This window comes from Lagenorhynchus albirostris, chromosome 11 (genome assembly GCF_949774975.1).
Source record: "Lagenorhynchus albirostris chromosome 11, mLagAlb1.1, whole genome shotgun sequence".
In the NCBI taxonomy this organism is placed as follows: Eukaryota; Metazoa; Chordata; class Mammalia; order Artiodactyla; family Delphinidae; genus Lagenorhynchus; species Lagenorhynchus albirostris.
The window spans coordinates 3,536,038-3,556,228 of record NC_083105.1 but is presented as its reverse complement, the minus strand read 5'-3'; the positions used below and the strand labels follow the sequence as shown (position 1 = coordinate 3,556,228).

At 56.3% G+C, this 20,191-nt stretch overlaps 1 protein-coding gene across 1 annotated transcript in view; it reads right to left on the bottom strand.

The window, feature by feature from the left end:
• CERK (ceramide kinase) overlaps positions 1–9,269 on the bottom strand; it is a 51,041-nt gene extending 41,772 nt beyond the window's left edge. Inside the window, exons 1-2 of the mRNA XM_060165537.1 lie at positions 9,048–9,269; positions 8,272–8,509 (exon numbers count right to left, since the gene is read on the bottom strand). Of these exons, the coding sequence (XP_060021520.1) occupies positions 8,272–8,509; positions 9,048–9,269 (460 nt within the window). The remainder of the gene's footprint in view (positions 1–8,271; positions 8,510–9,047) is intronic.
• Between the last annotated feature and the right edge of the window lie 10,922 nt (positions 9,270–20,191).

Below are 20,191 nucleotides of genomic sequence, written 5' to 3'. Positions count from 1 at the left end.
AGAAAAAATATTTTAAAAAATGCACAGGGACCTTCCGCTGCCGAGATGATGGACGAGGTGTGCTTTTCCCTGTTCCTCCACTGAGCCATGTGTCACACAAACGTAGGGAGACTCTGAAAGGTGGGAGGAGGAGGAAGCTGGCCGGGGACCTCGGGACCAGGGAAGGACAGGGGTGACTTCCCTGGGTTTCCTTTTGCCTCAAGCACCTCAGATTTGAAGAATCCAGCAACCTGGAAATGCCAGTGGGTACAAACCAAAAACCCCAACAAAGAGTGCCCTCCCTGGCCAAAGGACCAGGGGAAGGACGGCCCAGTAAGACAGGAAACTTCTAGACAAGCAACAAACACACAGGAAACCTGGCCCCACGCCCACACGCCAGCAAAGTCCACCTGGGAGCCTAGATTTCCACCCTCGGGGGTGTAGGATGGCACCAGGGTGGCGGGGCGTGAGGGAAGGCACGCAGGGAGCCAGAACTTTCATCCCAGACAGCTGGTAACGAGCCTCACTCCCCACAGGGGTCGGGAGAGACAAAGGGGGAGCGGACTTCCACCTTCACTCAGCAGTAGTGGGGTGGTGTCAGGGGAGACCTAGGGGAAAGTCAGGATTTTCACCACCACCCACCTCCACCTACCCAGGTGTCAGGAGACCCTTGGAGAACAGGTGCGAGGCACCCCTACCCCTTCCAGCCAAGGGGGTCTCTGTGCAGGCCTAGTGGGGGGCCGGAAGTCCTAGCCCACCCAGCAGCAATGAGGAGCCCCTCCCCTCCTACTGTCAACAGGGCCGAGGGGAACCTGGACTTCTTCTCCCACCTGGCGGTAACTAGTCCCCCTCTTCCCTGATGGAGCAGTGTCAGAGAGAGCAAGCTAAAAGAGGAAGTTTAAATAAGATCCAAAATTTCATAACACAGGGGCTTCCCTGGTGGTGCAGCGGTTGAGAGTCCGCCTGCCGATGCAGGGGACACGGGTTCGTGCCCCGGTCCGGGAGGGTCCCGCATGCCGCGTAGCGGCTGGGCCCGTGGGCCATGGCCGCTGGGCCTGCGTGTCCGGAGCCTGTGCTCCGCAACGGGAGAGGCCACAGCAGAGAGAGGTCCGCGTACCGCAAAAACAAAAACAAAAGCAAACAAACAAACAAAAATTTCATAACACAGTACAAAAATGTCCAGGTTTCAATCTAAAATCAACCACCATGCCAAGAAGTAGGAAGCTCTCAAAACGAGAGAAAAAAAGGAAAATCGCTGGATGCCAACACCGAGATGACAAAGATGTTAGGATTGTCTGACAAGGACCTTAAAGCAGCCGCTACGAAAAGGCTTCACAAACAATTACACACCTGAAACAAATGAAGACACATAAAGACTCAGCAAAGAAAAAAAGTCTTAGCAAAGAAGTAGAAGGTATAGGGACTTCCCTGGAGGTCCAGCGGTAAAGAATCTGCCTTCTAATGCAGGGAATGCGGGTTCGACCCCTGGTCAGGAAACTAAGATCCCACATGGTGCAGGGCAAATACACCCATGCGCCACAGCTACTGAGCCCTCGTGCCTCAACTAGAAGGCCCGTGTGCCGCAAACTACAGAGCCCACATGCCCTGGAGCCTGTGTACCACAACTAGAGAGAAGCCCACATGCCTCAACAAAGATCATGCAGGCCTCCACAAAGACTGCACATGCTGCAACTAAGACGCAATGCAGCCAAAAATAAATAAATAATAAATAAATCTTTAAAAAAGAAAAAAGAAATAGAAGATATAAACAAGACCCAAATGGACATTTTAGAACTGAAAAATACAGTAACCAAAACAGAAAACAAACAGGTGGACTCAACAGCAGAACGGAGAGGCAGACGAGAAAATCAGTGAACTGGAAGATGGGACAACAGAAATGACTAAAATTGAACAGCAGAGGAAAACAGAATTAAAAACAAAACAGAAAAAGACAAAACGAACAGAGCCTCAGAGACCTGTGGGATTATAATGGAGGATCCAACATGTGTGTCACTACAGTCCCAGGAGCAGAGAAGGAGAGGGGCTGAAAACGTGCTCAAAAAATAATGGCTGAAGACTTCCCAAATTTGACAAAAGGCATAACCTCAAATATGATTAATCCAAAGAAATCCAGTCCAAGACACATTACAGTCTGGATTCTGCAAATCAAGTACAAGGAAAAGAAGGTTCACATCAGCAAGAGAGAAACAACACCTTACCTACAGGTGAGAAAACTTTGAATGACAGTGGATTTCTCCTCAGAAACCATGGAAGCCAGAAGGAAGTGGCACAATATTTTTCCAGTGCTGAAAAGAAAAGAATGGTCAACCTGGAACCTTACACCCAGCAAAAATCTCCTTCAGGGATAAAGGAGAAATTAAGACATTCTCAGACGAAGAAAAACTAAGAGAACTTGTTGCCAGCAGACCTATCATAAAAGAAAGGATGCAGGAAGTAGAAGTGAAGTGACAAGAGTCCCTGGCGGGGGGGGGGGGAAAAAGGAAGAAAGAACAGAGTAAGCAAAGATATGGGTAAACACAATAGGATTTCTTTCTCTTCCTGACTTTTCTAAATAATGTTTGCGGGTGGAAGAGAAAATTATAACACTAATGTGGTTCTAAATGCATGCAGAAGAAATAATTAAGACAATTTCATTATAAAACAGGAGAGTAAAGTGATGCAGAGAGGTAAGGTTTCTGCACTTCACTCAAATTGGTAACATGGCAGCACCACAAGACTGGGATGAGATACGTATATATAGACCAATACTCTGGGGAACCACTCCACCTCTGTACAAAGAGGTGCGCTCAAAAACAACACTGATAGTTTACCACCATAAACAGCTAAAAGAAAAGATGAAGATATATAGACAAATCAAAATGGGATTCTAAAAAAATATTTTTAAGTAATTCACAGGAAGGCAGGGAAAAACAGAGAAACGAAAACCAGAAAACAAAAAATGAAATGGTAGACTTAAGCCCTAATCTATTTACATTATAAAGACACAGATTGGCTTAGTTAATTAAAAAACATGAGTCAACCCTAGGCAGTCTAAAGAAACTCACTTCAAATCTAATAATGCAAGCAGGCTGAAAGTAAAAGGATGGAAAAGGCGTGTGCAGCAGGAGTGGCCATGTCAACCGATAAAGCAGACTCCAGAACAAATACAATGATCAGAGACAGAGAAGGGCATTACACAACGGAAAAAGGGTCAATCCAAAATGAAGACATAGCAATCCTGAACGTGAATGCACCAAACAACAGAGCAGGGAAACGCGTGAGGATACATAATGGTTTAGAGCAGGGTCGGCAAACCGCAGGCCAAATTCAGCTTGCTGTCCACGTTCATAAATAAAGTTTTGTTGGCACACGGCCACGTGCATTCACTCTCATGCTGCCTACAGCAGCTTTTGTGCTAAAACAGCAGAGCTGAGAAGTTGTGACCCACAGAGCCTAAAATAATTGCTATCTGGCTTTTGAAGAAAATGTTTGCTGACCTATTTTAGAGTAACAAATAAAAGTTAACCTTGGAATCACCTCAGATTACGATATTTATGACCACGTTCGCCTACTGTTAAGTCACGTAACCTGAACATAACCGAGGCAGGTGCCTAGAGAGACAGATGGCAGGCAGGACTGCTGTTTTCCTGACATCCGCTTTCGAAACCACAAAAGCCTGTACGTCTCTTCCGACAGTGAATCACATGCAAACCTAGAATGAGAGTCTACTTTTTTTCTGTAACAGGTAGACAGGATTGCCATTTATTTCCTATTCAAATATACTGAGAGTCCTCCTATCACACTGTGCAGGGCGTTAGCTTTACAGCATCTGACACTATCTACAGCACTTTTGACTTCCTCATGGGGCATAACTAAGACACGTCAGGGGATACTGAAACACAGGACTACAGGATCTGTGGTGTTTATGCTTTAGAGGATTCTGTAGAATTTGTGGGCTTTACACAAACCATTCAGCTTCCCAGCCACTTCCAATGGTTTCGAACCCACATCCTCCAGAGAAAAGTCAAAGTGCTGGGAGAGCAAACAGCAAAGCAACCACTCCCCCCCACGTTCTCCTGCCAGTGGCAGCGGTGACCCCAGGACATGCTGCATCCCACACAGCCGGAGCCCAGTCCCGAGGCAGCCTCCACTCACCATGTGGCCAGGGGCAGGCCACACCTCACCTCCCATATGCGGCCATCCACACAGGGCTGTTCAGCACCTGCCGTGCACAGGCACACGAGGAGCCCCGGGGGAATGGGGATGAGGGACACGAGGAGGGGGTCATCAGTATCTTAACAAACACACAGAAAATACATTTTCTAAAGCCTAAACACAGTTCCTTAAGTACTTGTCTTTTTCCTTAGGACAGTTGATCAAACGTGGCAAAGTCACCAAACTACACACTTAAAATGTGTGAATTTTATTGTATGCAAATTATGCCTCAATAAAGTTGACGTTAAAAAAATCATGTTTTGGGCTTCCCTGGTGGCGCAGTGGTTGAGAGTCCGCCTGCCGATGCAGGGGACGCAGGTTCGTGCCCCGGTCCGGGAGGATCCCACATGCCGTGAAGCGGCTGGGCCCGTGAGCCATGGCCGCTGAGCCTGCGCGTCCGGAGCCTGTACTCCGCAACGGGAGAGGCCACGGCAGTGAGAGGCCCACGTACCGCAAAAAAAAAAATTCACTGTTGAAGGTTAAGACTAAGGGTGATTCTTTTTCTGTGTGCTTTTCTGTGTTTTCTAGATTTTATTAAATCAACATGAGTTACTTTTATAAGCATACAAAACCTTTTTGTTTTAAGTATCTGTGGCTTGCCTACCTTTTGCTGGGCACTGAGTAGGGGTGTTGGGGGACACTCTGTAAATATAGCAGTGACCTACCCAAGGAGAGCCCCACCAGCCCCGGGGCATCCCAGGTTCGGGGGGAGCTGCCAGAGGAAGGGGAGGATTTCCTTCAAAGGTGGAGCCTGGGCACTGCCCCACCCCACCCCCCGGTGCCAACACACTCCTCCCAGCTCCAACTCTAAAGGAACACATCCAGAGTCTCTTTTCCTGAACCCCGGGGGGTACAGCCCAGATACAGTTTCACTCTGTTTCAAGCTGAACTAGCCCGACCCACTGTGAGAAGACTGGGTCTGGGTTTCCTGTTTTCAGTCTGCCCCACCTCCGGCCAGGCTGGCGCCCCGGAGCCTCACAGCTTCCTTAAGAGCAGCTGTTCCTGGGTCCAGATAACGCTGCCCCCTGAAATCCTGGTCCCTCCTTTGCTCTCAACTGCTGAGCCCCCTCACGATGAAGGAGCGTGGGCCTGGATTAAAAGCCAGCTCCCTTCTGGACATTACCATCAATTGCAATCAGTTCACAACTTCCATTTTTCCTGTCTGCAAACAGGGGCGATGCTATGGAGAAACTGAGCGCGTCAGACGAAGCAGCTGCACCCAGTGCACGCGGCTGCCCCGGGGCAGGTCCCTCCTCTGTCCTTCGAAGGTGATCTCAATTCACTCCCTACCCCATCAGTCTGTTTTTGCACAACCCTCCCCTCCCTTCCCTCCCCGGCCAAGCCGTAGTCCATCCCCGCCAGCAGACACGCCTGGGACTGCAGCGGCCGGGTACTGCCACTCCGTAACTGAATGAAATGTCCCGCGTGGACGGGTTCCTGTCTCCCTGCTGCCAGTGGTGCTGTCAAGCATGCAATCACCTGACGCAGACCCCACTGCCCTGGGGGTGCCGCTATGGGAAGGCCCCGAGCTGCAGCAGCTGCGTCCCTGCACTGCTGATCCACTGCCTTCCCAGGGTGGTGGGCTGCACAGGGGCTGCCAGGGCTCCCACAGCCCCGGCCCCTCCAGGGAGGGGACCAATCTCTTGCAGACCAGGTCCCTGTACGAAAGGGCCTTCACGGTTTGTAAGAGTGGAGCCACCACCGTTCCCGGGAGGAGGGCAGGCAGCCGTGCCAGCGAGGGGCCACCCCAAAGCACGTCACACAAACCCGAGGCTCTGCGGACCGCAGGCCATGACGGCGGCCGGCTGAGGGCAGGCGAGGAGCGACCTCCCCACCGAGACGCCCCAGACGGGTGGGCTCTGTCCAGTGTCCACATGGCCGCTGTGGCCTGAGGGAGGCCACACCACCCGGTGCACAGCAGCTGGAGTTGGACCCACCACGCCTCAAACCCGGGTTCAACCACTAGCTGGGCCGGTTTCTAAAACTCTCTATATCCGTAAAATACGGGAGAAGCTGCCCCGCAGGAATGCATCGTGCTTGAATGGGATACAGGACAGAAGCACAGTGGCTGCGCCCAAGTGCCCCACGAAACGGCAGTGCCCCATCCTTACGCCGAGAGGTCCCACGAAACGGCAGCGCCCCATCCTTACGCCGAGAGGTCTACAGGAAAGCCCAAAAGCCCGCGGGGACAGGCCAGGCAGGAGGTCGGAGGATGACGTCTGAGGAGTGACATGTCTTCCCAAGGGGCCAACAGAAAGCTGGTAGAAGGGTAGAGCCTCAGACCCCCGACCACAGATAAGCTCTCTGCAGACCATGCTTCTGGTGACGCGGAGGCTAGAAAACAAGAAAGAGTCCGAGACCGCCCTTGACCTTGGCCCCAATTAACCGGCCAGCTCTGCCTCACCGCTCCCCCACCAGCAGAGCCACACAACCTCAGTGTCCGAAAGCACCCCCAGACCCATCACAGCACCCCCGACTGCCCCCAAGGTATCTGAAAGCCATCCCAAAGTCAGAACATCCACCAGAGAACACTGACCTACACACCCCTCCCCGATACTTAACAACGAAATCCCTGCTCCTGCAGTTTCAGTAACTACAAACCTGGAATTCACGTTCCCCTGGCGCTGCTCATTCAATCCAGGCAGACCCAGCCCTGCTCGCCACCACTCCCACCAGGACTAGGCCAGCAACCTCCCACCTGCAGTCCCTCCTCTGTCTGCTCTCCTCCAAGCTGCCACAGGGATCCCTTCTCCAGGTTAAGATGGATAAAGCCCTCCTGGGGTCCCCATCTCAGCCCACGCCACCCAAACAGCCCCGTTTCCCCTCCCCCATCTCTCTCCATTCCTGCAGCACCCCGTGGACCTCCGGCCTTGGCACTTGTGGTCTTCCTGCAAGGACCATCTCTTCCCAATGTGCACAGGTCCCTCCAGGGCTCTGGTCCAATGCCCTCCTGCAAGTGAGGACTTCTGAGACCTCCTGCACCACAGCGACCTGCCCCCACTCTGCAGGGCTCTTCTGAGACATACACGCCCCTATGTGTTCCCCTCTTGTCTCTCCCTCTAATGGAAAATGCTCCATTGCGGCAGGGACTTTGTCACGTGCGCTGAGCAGAGGCGAGGATTACCGCCGCGCCCTTCCCGGACAGGCCCTCAATAAAAAATTGCGAAAGACAAATGAATGAGATGGAAACACACCCACACTCGCCAGCCCTGCGCTTCCTCGCCAGCCATGGACGCCTCCCCCCTTCTCACTGGCCAAAGGCGCCTCCTGTAATCCTCCTCCTCCTGCCATGGGTCAAATGACACCTCCTTGATAAGCCTCTGCCCACCCCTCTGCCGCCGACGTCTCGGCCCTGGGAGCCGCTGGCCCCTTCTCCTTGGGGAGAGAGAGTGCCCTTTTCAGTTAAATTACACTTCTCCAAATCGGAGGGCCTCCGCAGGTCCCACGTCCAGCCTGTTGCACCAGAATTAACACCCACACCAACCCCACCAGGGAGCACATCCCAGACAGAAGATCATGAGCCTGTCTTTCACTTTACAACAGGAATTCCTGACCCCACTCTGGATCCCCGCTAACGAAAAGCATCTGTACTCGGGTTAAACTGAAACCGAGGGCGGGGCGCCGGCACTCCCTCGGGATCCATCCGTAATCAGTCTCACAATCGATCCGGATGGTGCCTTTTAGATACTTGCGGGCCGGTCACAGAGATGCGGCACCGTCCAGGCGACACCTCCCGGGCCGCAGACCTGCCCCGCCGTCACCACCCCGCGCCTCGCCCTCCGGGGTCGCATCCTCGCCGGGACCGCAGGCGCCCGGGCTCCGGCCTCCCCGCCGGCACCTCCCCCCACCCCCGCCCCCGCCCCCGCCCCGGCGCTCGCTCTTTGTCACCCCGGTCCCGGAGTGTACACACCCTCGGCGCCCGGGACTCCTCCCTGCCAGCTGCTGCCGAGACCCCGGCCCCCATCTCCGGGCCTCCGGTCCCGGGGCCCCCGCCTGCCGGCCTCCCCGCCCCCTCCTCCCCGGCCCCTCCCTGCCCCGCCACCCCGGCCGAGCCCGCGGGCCGTAGGCGACACTCACCCGCGCCGGGGGCGCCGGCTCCGGGCCCCGGACTCCGCCACCAGCGCAGCAGCGCCCGCGCGGGGTCCAGGCTCACTGCGCAGCGCTGCTGCTTCACCCACAGCACCGAGCGCAGCGGCTCCGCGGCCCCCATCGCGCCCAGCGCCCAGGGCGCCGCCGGGTCGGCCGGGCTGAGGGCGCCGGGCACAGACGCCGAGGGGCACCGGACCGTTAGCGGCCCCAGGAGCCCGGGTCGCGGCTGCGGCGGCGGCGGCGGCGGCAGCGTCGGCGTCGGCGGCGGCGGCGCGGGGCGGGCGGGGCGCGCGGGTGGGCGGTGCTGCGTCACCCCGCACGCAGAGCGGCCGCGGGGGACCAGGCGGGGGACGGGGAGGGCGGAGCGGGGGAGGGAGAGGGGGTCGGGCTGGGGAGGAGGGCCGGACTGGGGGGACTGAGAGGGGGCTGGACGGGGGAGGGAGGACTCGGCCGGGGGAAGTGGGGCGGGGCGAGGGGACGAGGAAAGGCCGCGAGGCGGACCGGGCGAGTGGACGAGGAGGGGGACGGACGAGAGGGGTGCAGAGCCGAGGAACCAAGGCGGGGGTCTGGGCGGGGGGACCTGAGAAGGGGGCCGGGCGTGGGGGCGAGGGAGAGGAGGGAGCAGGGAACAGAGGAGGGGGAGGGGGAGGGGCCGGGCGATCAAGGAGGGGGCTGGGCTGGGGTCTGGCCGCGCGGACCGGGTGAGCTCGCCCGGGCGAGTCCGCAGGGCTTAGCTCTGGCCCGAGGAGGTGGCTTCCCCTTGCCGCCGATCCTGGGGTCCGGGCCGCCGTGGCCGGGGGCGTGGAGCTCAGTAGCGCCTCCCTGGTGGGTCGTCGGGACAGGCGGGGCCTCCAGGGGCGCCGAAATGCTGCCTGGGCGGTCGTGCGGGTGTGACGGAAGGCCACGGGCCTTGGGTGGGCTCCGCGCCCCACGCCTGTCCTCCTGCGGCCGCCCTGGGCAGCTTGACTTTGGGCGTCGGGCGGCATCTTGGATACCCCGTCTTCTCCTCTTGAAGGCCTGGTATGCACCCTCTGGAGGTGTGGACTGTGTTGGGGCGAGCATGGAACTGGGCACCCTCTCCTCTGCTGATAGGCCACCCTCATGACCACCCAGGGAGGCAGGTGCTGCAGCACCCCTACACTCCTAAAGGGGCAGTTTTAGGCACTGGGGATTGAGCAGTAAGGGATGGAGCCAGCATTGGAACCAGGCAGTCTGGGTCAAAGGGCCCTGCCGGCCTGCACACCTAGGATGAGGACAGATTCCCCCTGAGAAGGCACGTCCTGATCACAGGTAGCAGAGGTGTGGCTCAGAGGCCTGCCAGGGTCCAGCCACCCTTTACTGCCCTCTGGAGTATGTGTCTGGGCTGGGGGCTGCAGAGAGCAGCTAGGGTCCCACAGCCCCAGGTTCTCATGGCCAGCCAGCCTGCTAGGGGAAGATGCTGGAGTATAAGCGGCCACCAGAGGGGAGGGGCCTGCAGGCTGGCGGGCAGGGAAGGCTGGCTGGAGGAAGCAGTCTTCCTCTAAGGGGCCTGGGAGGAAGCTGGAGGGGGCAGGCAGCTGAGCCCTCCTCTCCCCTCCTGAGCAGGCCCGAGGAGAGGGGGGCTGCTGTTCTGAGCACTTTCCTGAGAGGCATCACCCTGGTGCCCCCGGATTCTCTTCCTCACCACCGTGCTCAGCTCGATGGTCCCCTCTCCACAGGGGGCCTTCCCTGACCCCTGCTAAGTGCAGCACCCAGCCCAGCAAGGCTCGAGCCCTGCTCTCAGAGCATGTCCGCCCCCTCAGCAGATGGCAGAAGGGCAGGCCCGCGGCCTCGCTGCCCGTGCCTGGCACTGGGGAGCCACAGGTACAGGTCTGATCCTGCCAGCTCCCTGTGATTCACTCCTCTGGGAGCCCAGCCCCTGTTCAGGCTGGGTACAGGGAATCGGGAGCCAGGAGAGGGCATAAGGTGGGGTGTGAGTTCTAGCCCCTCCCTCGGGCAAGGCGGGCCTGATCTCCCAGCCCAGTAGGGCTGATGGCAACAAGACTGCTGCTCTGCGGCTCCGAACATGTGCACATGAAACGTCTTTGGAAATCTTGCGCCAGCACCAGGTGGGGGGCTGGTAACACGCTGCTGCTGCACATGAGGCGGGAGGCCAGGAAAGGGCCGGTGGGCAGGGACTCAGAAACGCCAGCCTTGCTGTGTGGCCTCTCCCTGTGGCCTCCCTGGGCCGGGCCCCTTCTGCCCTCCTCGGTTACTCACACAGGATCCTTGAATGCCACCCGTCAGCTCATACAATCCTGTAGCCAGGGGGGCACCCAGAGAGGACTCAGGTCCCCTCCGCACCCCCGCCCTCAGGGAGCTGTGTCGGGGAGGCAGCAGCATCAACTACAAAACACTGGTCGGGCCCCAAGGGAGCCCCACCCTCCTCACCTGACAGGCTCAAAGTCCACAGGCCAGGCCAGGGGGCTCTTAGCGGCTGTTATAGGCTGCATTGTGACCCCCTAAAATTCACATGCTGAAGCCCTGACCCCCGGGACCTCAGAACGTGAGTGGAGCTGGAGATAGTCTTTACGGAGGTGATTAAGGTACAATGTGGCCTTGGGGGTAGGCCCCAATCCAGTGTGACTGGTGGCTTTATAAGAGAGGGGATTTGGACGCTCAGAGGGATCATGGGTAATCGGGCACAGAGGGTCAAACGCGTGAAGAGGCAGCAGGAGGGTGGCCATTTGCAAACCACAGAGAGAGGCCTCAGAGGAAAGCAACCTGCTGGCACCTTGGCCTTAGACTTGCAGCCTCTCCGAACGAGAGCCGAGGAAATGAATTTCCCTTGTGTCAGCCACCCAGCCTATGGCATTTTGCAGCCCCGGCCAACCACTACCGTGGCCTTCCACCCCAGGGGGCTGTAGTCCGGGGTTTGGCTGGGGAGGGGCCTGGCCAAGGCGGGACCACATGCTTAAACCAGACGGAGAAGTTCTTGAAATAAAGGCCAAGTTTTCCAAAGACGTGCTTCCTGCACTTGAGCTGGATGGGAGAGGGTTGGGCAGGAGGTCAGGCCCTGCGTGAGGGCTGTGGGCCCGTGACTCTGAGCACAGAGCTGGGGGCGCGGAAGGAAGGAGGCGGCTTTGCCCCAGAGCAGCTGCTGGGCGCCTGCCGCGCACCAGGTCCTGGTGGGCCCGTCGGGAGCTGGCTGCAAAGGCAAATCAGCAGAACAGCCCCCAAGAACCTTCAGAGGCTGGGGTGACTTGGCCGTCTGCGTTCAGAATGGGCTCCGGGCTCCCTTGCTGGCCTTCCAGCCACCTCACCTCTCACCTTTCCCATGCTGGGCCCTGGCCAGATGCCCTTCCCACGTGTCTGCCTGGGAAAGCCCACCAGCCTTCTCCTTTAACGCGGCCGAATCCCTGGGCAGCTGGCTTCATGGGGCTTCCTCGGGGCTGCCCGTCCGTGGCCTCAGCTCCACCTGCGGCACCGCAGAACCTGTTGCGGTTGGTGTGTGCACATTGCTGGCCATTCCTCCACGGGGCCTAGATGTGCCCCGGCAGCCAGCTGGGCCCGAGAGCACAGGCTCAGCTCGACAGCCTGGAGCCCCGCTGGCTCAGGCTCTGCCCTGCCACCTGTCCCGTCCCGTGTCCAGTCTGCAGGCTTGGGGTGCTCCCTGGTGGCCTGACTGCCCTACAGCCTGAACTGGCCACAGCTTGTGTAGGCTGGACATCTCGCCCGGCATTGGCCAACGCCCCCTGGGCCACACTGTGCCCGTCCAGGTTACCTCACATGCGGGCTGCCTGGACCCTGAGGTCCCCGCCCACTGGGTCATCCCTGCCGGAGGCCCACCGGCTTCTCGTGCCCACAGAGCCCTGGCCGCTAATGGGGACCTGGCACTGTCAGCACCTTCTGGGACCATCCCTTCCGTGGCCTCTGACCTACTTCCTCTCTCCTGGGAGCCCCTGGCCGCGCTGACTGTGACAGCTCTGCTTATCTTCCCAGCCTTCCTCCCCATGAAGTCAGCATCGGACTTGACATCAGAATCCTGCTGGGTGGGGGTGGGAACACCTGCACCAGCTGCACACCGGCCGCCCGCAGCGCCGCCCTCTGCCCTCTGCCCTCCATCCTGCAAGAAGAGCTTCTAACTTCCCGTCACGTTTGAGTGCCTGGAAGAAATATCCCAGGGAGAGTAAGCTGATAAGTTACAAAATGCACATCCCTGTGACCCAGGCAGCAACCTCTGGAAGTGGGATTTATTTGCCCCATTTTACACATGGAAAGACTGAGGTCCTCAAAACTAACCTGGCCTGTTCAAGTTCCACAGAAATGTAACTAGCTCAGTGGGAGCCCCAGGGCCACACTGGTGTAGGAGAGTCTGAAATATGAGAACAGGGGGCACAGGAGGGCAGCCTGCACGCCCAGCAGGTCCTGCCCCAGGCACTCCAGCCAAGCCACCCTCCGGGGCACACAGGACTGTCCTGCCTGACGTGCTCTTGTGGGTCCCCATCCAGATTCCCAGAGGCTATACCGCAGAGGCTGGACCTGCCCACCCGGGGAAAGCCCCGAGCCTGGGCTGGCATGGAGGGTGGCCCTCAAGGGTAGTGGCCAGAGGGTGGATCTGAGCTGGAAGGGCCAGTCGGATGCGGTCAGCAGAGAATAACACCACAGGTGGCCAAGGATCAGGGCTGCTCACAGACCTGGGCACCGTGGGAGCAGTGCACCCAGGGGAGGGCCCAAAGGCCAGGATCAGGTTTGGTCTGCACCCCCTAGGCTCCCCAGGCCTGCTCGGGTGACCTGCCTGGGTTGGGTGCTGAGAGGACCCTGGCATTGTGCTCAGCGCCAGCTCATCTAGTCCTCAAGGCGCCACTGCTCTGCAGGTGAGAAGACAGTCCCAGTGAGGTTAGGACCTGGGCCAGGGTTATCCAGTAGCAAGGGGTGGAGCAGGGAATGACACACAGGGCTGTGGGACCCCGAAGGCCGCCCTCGCACAGTCTGGCTGTCCTGTCGGCAACATCCTGGGTTTCTCTCCCCGTGGGGAGCAGGCCCAGAGGCCCTGAGCACAGGCCTGCCTCGCCTGGGGGATGCTGTTTGCTTAGCAGCAGACTGTGCTGGGGAAAAGGCCAGCTCCCGGGGGGTGAACTCTGCAGAGACTCCGCTCCCATCTCTGCACCTGGAGGAAAGCGGGCTGGCTGGCTGGGGTCCTCAGAGACGGGGAGAGCTCAGTGAGGGCGGTGGGAGGGGCACCTGCATGTGAGCCTGCGTCCCCAGGTCAGCAGCAGAGTCCACTTAGTACGGCCTTGACTCCTCGGGGGTGGGAGCTGCTGCAGTGTCCAGCCTTGGGGCCTGGGGGAGGAGGACCCTGGGAGGTTCCCAGCCAGTGGCATCTATGGCCCAGCATGCAGCCCGGCTGAGTGGCCTTTGGTCGGGTGCAGTGGGATGTGGGGTGGGGAACACGTGACCCTGTGTCCAGCGCTGCCGGGGACACGACGGAGGTGATGCTTGCATAGGAGAGCCCTCGACTATGGTCTTCAAATGGATCAGGAGAGGCTGGATGGCATACCTGGCATGTGCATTTGCCTTTTGATATCCGAGGTCTGTAAAACATAAGAGGAAATTGCAAAGCCTTGGGAGACAGGTGATCTGATTCAGCCACAGGGTGGGGGAGGGCAACGGTCAGTTCCATGAACCGGGGACAGGAGTCAGGGAATGGGCCTGCACCCCAAGTAGAAGGAGAAAGCCTGCTTCTGCCAAACCCAGGCGAATGCAAATAACACCTTCTGGAGGAAAGACGATCTTAAAGATGAAGAATAAACAAACAGAATCTGGGTTCAATCCAGAAGTTCTGCCGCACAAACAAAGAATCTACTCTTGAGTCCAAAACAAAACCCCAAAAAACAAAGGGAAGAAGAATCAGTAGAAACAACATGCATTGCCAGCCCACCTTAGAGGATGATTGAAATCGGCTACTGCAGAACCAAGACAAACCCGGCAGTGATGGCTGGCCAGAGGACACCGTACATGGAAGGACAGGTGGGAAAGAGACCAAAAAAAGGCGAGCTGGAGAGCTGCACCCTCGCGCACACGGTTTGTGTAGCAGAAGACAGAAAAGCAGGGAGGAGGAGGGCATATGAGCCATGAACTTAGGGCGCGGGGCTCAGGTCAGGGAATCTGGACCAGCTCTCTCCACCCCCTTGACAGATGGAGACACTGAGACCAGAGAGGGGCAGCAGCCCCTGCAGAAGTCCAGGAAAGCAGCCGTTCCTCTGACTCAGGCTCACTGAGCCCTACTGTGTGCCAGGTACTGGCAGGTGCAGGGACCCAACCCCCGGAGCAGAGCTGGGCAAGGGCTCCTGAACCAAGCTCCCTGTGGGCTGAAGCGGGAAGGACGAAGGTCTTCAGAGAGGCATGCCTTTCACAATCTGCAGAACTCAGCCAGGAAACAGAGGGAAGTCACAAAGCCCCGCAGTGGCAATGATGCCCACCGTTAACTGACAGCCTGCTCTGGGGCAGCCGGGACCCGGTTCAGCGCATTCCTTGGAGATAAAGCTAACTGCGCCCGTTTTAGAGGCCCAGGGGGACAATCTGCTACTTGAGCTGGGAGTTGAACGCTGTTTTATCTGAGCTAAAACATATGCACGGTCTGTTTCTAAAGGCAGACTCCCATATCAGGAATCAGAGAGTGCCTGTAAGATCTGTTTTTGTTACGGAAACATTCCAAAACTCCTCAGACAACATAACCAAAAGATAAACAAGAACGCTTTAAACCCTTTCTCAGATGCCTTAAAGTCCCAGGGCCCCCGGAGCTCTGTTTTCGTGTCTGGGGTGAGAGGCAGCTCGGGTCCTTTGCTTGCTAGGCTGCCATTCAGGGTGAAGGTGAAGGGACTTGGGCAGACTGTCTAGGTTTAGGGAAATGTCTAAGTCCTGCGTCTTATCCGCAGGACTCCTTACAGGAAACCGCTGTGATTTTGGGAGCTGAGATTAACAATTGCATCGAACCCTGTTAGAAGGATAAATACACCAGGGAAGGAAAGGGCTGTCCAACAAAACTCCTAGAACATGTTGATCTTCCAGCTTTCACTCAGCAGCCAGAGGGATCCTCTTTAAGTGGAAGTCCAGATTTCTTCCTAATTCCTCCCCTCTGCCCCCAGGAACCCCCCGCTCCTGTTCCTGGCTCAGCTCCCCGGGGGCAACTGGTCTCTCATTCCTTGAACAGCCAAACGTGACCCTACCTCTGGGCCTCTGCTCAGAGCTTTCTCCTGACCCTGGACCCTCAACTCTCTGCTGGTTGCATGGCTCTGATCTCTCTTCCTTCCAGCCTGCTTAAGTGTCCAATGAGAGTGACTGTCCCATCTGCCCCCTCCCTTAGTCAAGCTCCATCCCCTGCCTCTCTATTTTTCATGAAACATCTATCACCACCTGAGGCTGTTCTAGATATTTCTGTGCTTGTTCATTTAAGGCCCATCGTCCACGCCGGGATGCGAGCTCCACAAGGCAAGGCTTCGTGCTGGACCCCCAATCATTATATGTATATAAGATATGAGTACAGTCATGGAAACTATGTGTTGGTTGACCGTGGTTATGAAACTGTGCACCTCAAGTGCACGACTTGAACCAACGTGCCAGGACTCGAACCCAATCAAAACCCAGATTGGGACTTGAGCCCACGCGGCTGGGACTCGAACAAGGCCAAAACCCACAGTCTTCCAACTGAGATCACACACCTGGCTTCAGGACTTAATGAAGCTCAGGTTCTTGATGTCTCATCGCAGAAAGAATTCAGTGATAGGTAAGAATTGGATTTATTTAGAGAGAAACACACTCCACAGACAGAGCGTGGGCCACCTCAGAAGGTGAGAAAGGCGCCAGGCTATGGGGTTGTCAGTTTTTAGAGTGGTGGGTGATTTCACAGGCTAATGAGCGGAGGAGTATTCCAGCTCTTTCTGGAAGGGGCGGGGATTTCCAGGAATTGGGCCACCGCCCACCTTTCGATCCTTAGGGTCAACTTAGAAATGTCATGGCGCCCGTGGGTGCGTCATTTAGCTGTGCTGATGTGTAACAATGAGCGTAAACTGAGGCTCAAGGTGTAGGGGAAGTCAACTCGTCCGCCATCTTGGACCCATTTGGTTCTAATCAGTTTATGTCATGTCCTCGGGCTGTGTCATTCTTTCAAAGGTTGTGCCCTGCCCCCTACCCTCCTGTTTCAATTACACAAAGAGTCTTGGATGGATTAAAACACAGATCTCAAAGGTGTATCTCTGGCAGAGGCTGCTCTGGAAACAAAAGTGGAAAGGGTGAAGCTGGGGAGATCAACACCCTTTCCTCCCCTTGGGGCCCCTGGTGACCTGCTCTGTGGCCTAAGATCCTGCTGGAAGGACGACTCGGTGACATCCTCCTGGATCGTCCTGATTATTCACTCCCCATTGTCATTGTACCTCGGGAACTCTGATGGCATCTCCATCTCAGCCTGATCACTACCCACCCCACCCCCCGGGTACACTGGGAAAGCCAGTGTGGAGCCTGAGACCAAGGCTTGCGAGCCTGCAGTTTACTCGGGGGAGAGGGCCTGGGCACAGGAGCAGGGGCCTGAACCGGTCATGGGGCTGCTGGCCACACATCCACGTGATCACGCTCCGTCATGCAGGTTCCAGGAGCCCGGTGGGTTGAGCCTCAGGATTGGCCACCCCACTTTCACCCCCAGGGTCCCCTCCTGACTTCGGGTTTTGCATTTGCAAGAGTCTAGCCATTTTTTTTTTTTTGGCCGTGCCACGTGACTTGCAGGATCTTAGTTCCAGACCAGAGATCAAACCCGTGCTCCCTGCAGTGGAAGGACAGAGTCCCAACCACTAGACCGCCAGGGAAGTCCCGGCCTTTTTCTTCTGGATGTGCCTGGTGTGAGAGAGACCTGGGGCAGAAAGACAGCACCCAGCGCAGCTGAGCCTGGAGGGGGAAGGTTATTTGTCCTGCATCAGCAGGAGTAAAAGGTGGGTGGTGAGGCTATGAAGAGGCATGAGAGGTGATGGGCATAGACTGGGAGGTGGATGATGCCAGGGGCCTTGTCTTTTTCATTTTTGTATCCCTGGTGCCCAAACAGAGCCTGGCAAAGTGTAGGTATTCAATAAATATTCGCTGAATGAATGAACGAAAATGCAAGCACAGGAAAGTCAATGGAGCAATTTCGATTTAAGACAAAATTGAGATTAAATCAGGGGTTGTATATAGGAATACTGACTGCGGCAGACCTTAGGGCGCAGTGGAAACTGGGGTACACCAGACAGCACCTTCCTGTCAAAAGGTGACAGGCCCCTCCAGCTCCATGTAGGAACATGAAGCTTCCAAGAGAAGCCAGAAACGCACATTTGTGTGCGTGCGTGTGTGTGTGCGTGTGTGTGTGTGTGTGTGTGTGTGTGTGTGTGTAACCTTGTGATTTTTAAATATTGGCAACTAATTCCGACCCAAAACATAAAACATTTGTCAGGGCAACAAAGCCCAGATGCAGGCCAGGGACATTCAGAGACCAGCCCATCTGTGACGGCTAACTTAAAACCACAGACGTTAAGCTGGATTTAAAAAGTCATTATTCAACGATAGAGATGGATGAGAACATAGCAGCAGTGAGTAGGTATATATGCCCCAAACGGGGGAGAGAAAACCATAAAGGAGAAGTTTCTAGAGAGGCAAGGAGAAAATAATGGACAGGAATGTACTACATGCAAATGGATTCAGCTGGGATAGGAGCCAGAGCCAATGGAGCCTGGGTGATCACACACAGAGGCCCAGTCTCAGAGTCCAGGGTGCCAGCCCCCCCCCCACCGGAAGCAGGAGGGAAGCGGGAGCAGGCGGTCAGCACGTGGGAGCCACAGCCCCAGGCGGGTGGGGGGGTGGGGGTGGAGTGGGAGAGTCTGGGTTAAGCAAAGCATGGACAAAAATTGTTGCTGTATCAGTAAACAAAGGCTGTTGCGGCCATCAAGCCGCTTGGCCACTGCAGCCTCCCCCGTGGTGCACCCCGAGGGCAGTCAGGATGGAGAAAAACAGGATACTGGCCCCAGGTAGCTGAGGTGCAGATCAAAGGAGTGATTTCAATGAGCCCAGACTCTTGCATCTTCCATACATAGAAAAGTGCTACATTCATTAACTTAAGATGTCTGGTTTTCTTTAATCAACAGTAATCTTTTGATGTTTGACTACCTTCGTTTTTTGTTTTTGCTTTTTTGCAAAACCTCCTGTATAGCCTGGCTTCTCCCTTACCTCAGTCCTTGGAACAGTCCCTCAGAGCTACCTGAGAGGCTGTCTTCTGGGCTTAAGTCCTCAGTCAGCCCACCGGATAAAACGTAATTCCCAGCTTTTAGGTTGTGCTTTTTTTTTCTTCCCAGTGGACAAAAGTAACAGGGTCACGGGGGCCCAGAGAAAGTTGCTGGCTAAGGGTGGCGGGGCCCCATCCCACATCTAGGTCACATCCTATGGCCTAGCTTTGCTTTTTTAGTGACAGCTTCACTGAGATACAGTTCACGTACATATAATTCACTCGTGTAGAGTATACAGTCCACTGTTTATTAGCATATTTATCATAATCAATTTTAGGACATTTTCATCACCCATAAAGAAACCTCTGTCGACCGAAGAAAATGCACAACCTAAAAATCAGACATCAAAAGTCAGGCATCAGGGCTTCCCTGGTGGCGCAGTGGTTGAGCGTCCACCTAACGATGCCGGGGACACGGGTTCGTGCCCCGGTCCGGGAAGATCCCACATGCCGCGGAGCAGCTGGGCCCGTGAGCCATGGCCGCTGAGCCTGTGCGTCCGGAGCCTGTGCTTCGCAACGGGAAAGGCCACAACAGTGAGAGGCCCGCGTACTGCAAAAAAAAAAAAAGTCAGACATCAAAAGATTACTGCTAATTAAAGACAACCAGACATCTAAGTTAATGAATGTAGCACTTTTCTATGTATGGGAAGATACAAGAGTCTGGGCTCATTGAAATCACTCCTTTGATAGGCACCTCAGCTATCTAGGGCCAGTGTCCTGTTTTTCTCCATCCGGAGTCCCCTCGGGGTGCACCTGGGGGGTGGGGTGGCAGCTGCAGTGGTCACAGCACCCTGGTGACATTCTGTGTCCACACCTCCTACCCCTCAGCAGTCGCTTCCTTCCCTTCCCTACCTCCAGCCTTAGGCAAACACTAATCTACTTTCAGTCTCTTATGAATTTGCCTATTCCGGATATTTCATACAAATGGAATCATATAATATGTGGCCTTTTGTGACTGGCTTCTTTCACCTGGAGTAACGTTTTCAAGATTCATCATGTTGTAGCCTGTGTCGGTGCTCCATTCTTTTTTTCTTTTTGCCTGCGTTGGGTCTTTGTTGCTGCGCGCGGGCTTTCTCTAGTTGCGGCGATCGGGGGCTACTCTTCGTTGCAGTGCGTGGGCTTCTCGTTGAGGTGGCTTCTCTTGTTACAGAGCACAAGCTCTAGGTGCGCGGGCTGCAGTAGTTGTGGCTCGCGGGCTCTAGAGCGCAGGCTCAGTAGTTGTGGCTCGCGGGCTCAGTAGTTGTGGCGCACGGGCTTAGTTGCTCTGCGGCATGTGGGATCTTCCCGGACCAGAGCTCAAACCCGTGTCCCCTGCATTGGCAGGCGGACTCCAAACCACTGGAAGCCCAATGCGTGCCTTTTTGATTATGGCCATCCTAGTGGGTGTGAAAGCATATCTCATCCTGGGTCAGCCTGGCTTTATCAGTAATAAAGCGGACAATTTTTTTTTTTGCGGTACGCGGGCCTCTCACTGTTGTGGCCTCTCCCGTTGCGGAGCACAGGCTCCGGACACGCAGGCCCAGCGGCCATGGCTCACGGGTCCAGCCACTCCGCAGCATGTGGGATCTTCCTGGACCGGGGCACGAACCCGTGTCCCCTGCATCGGCAGGCGGACTCTCAACCACTGCGCCACCAGGGAAGCCCTTTTTT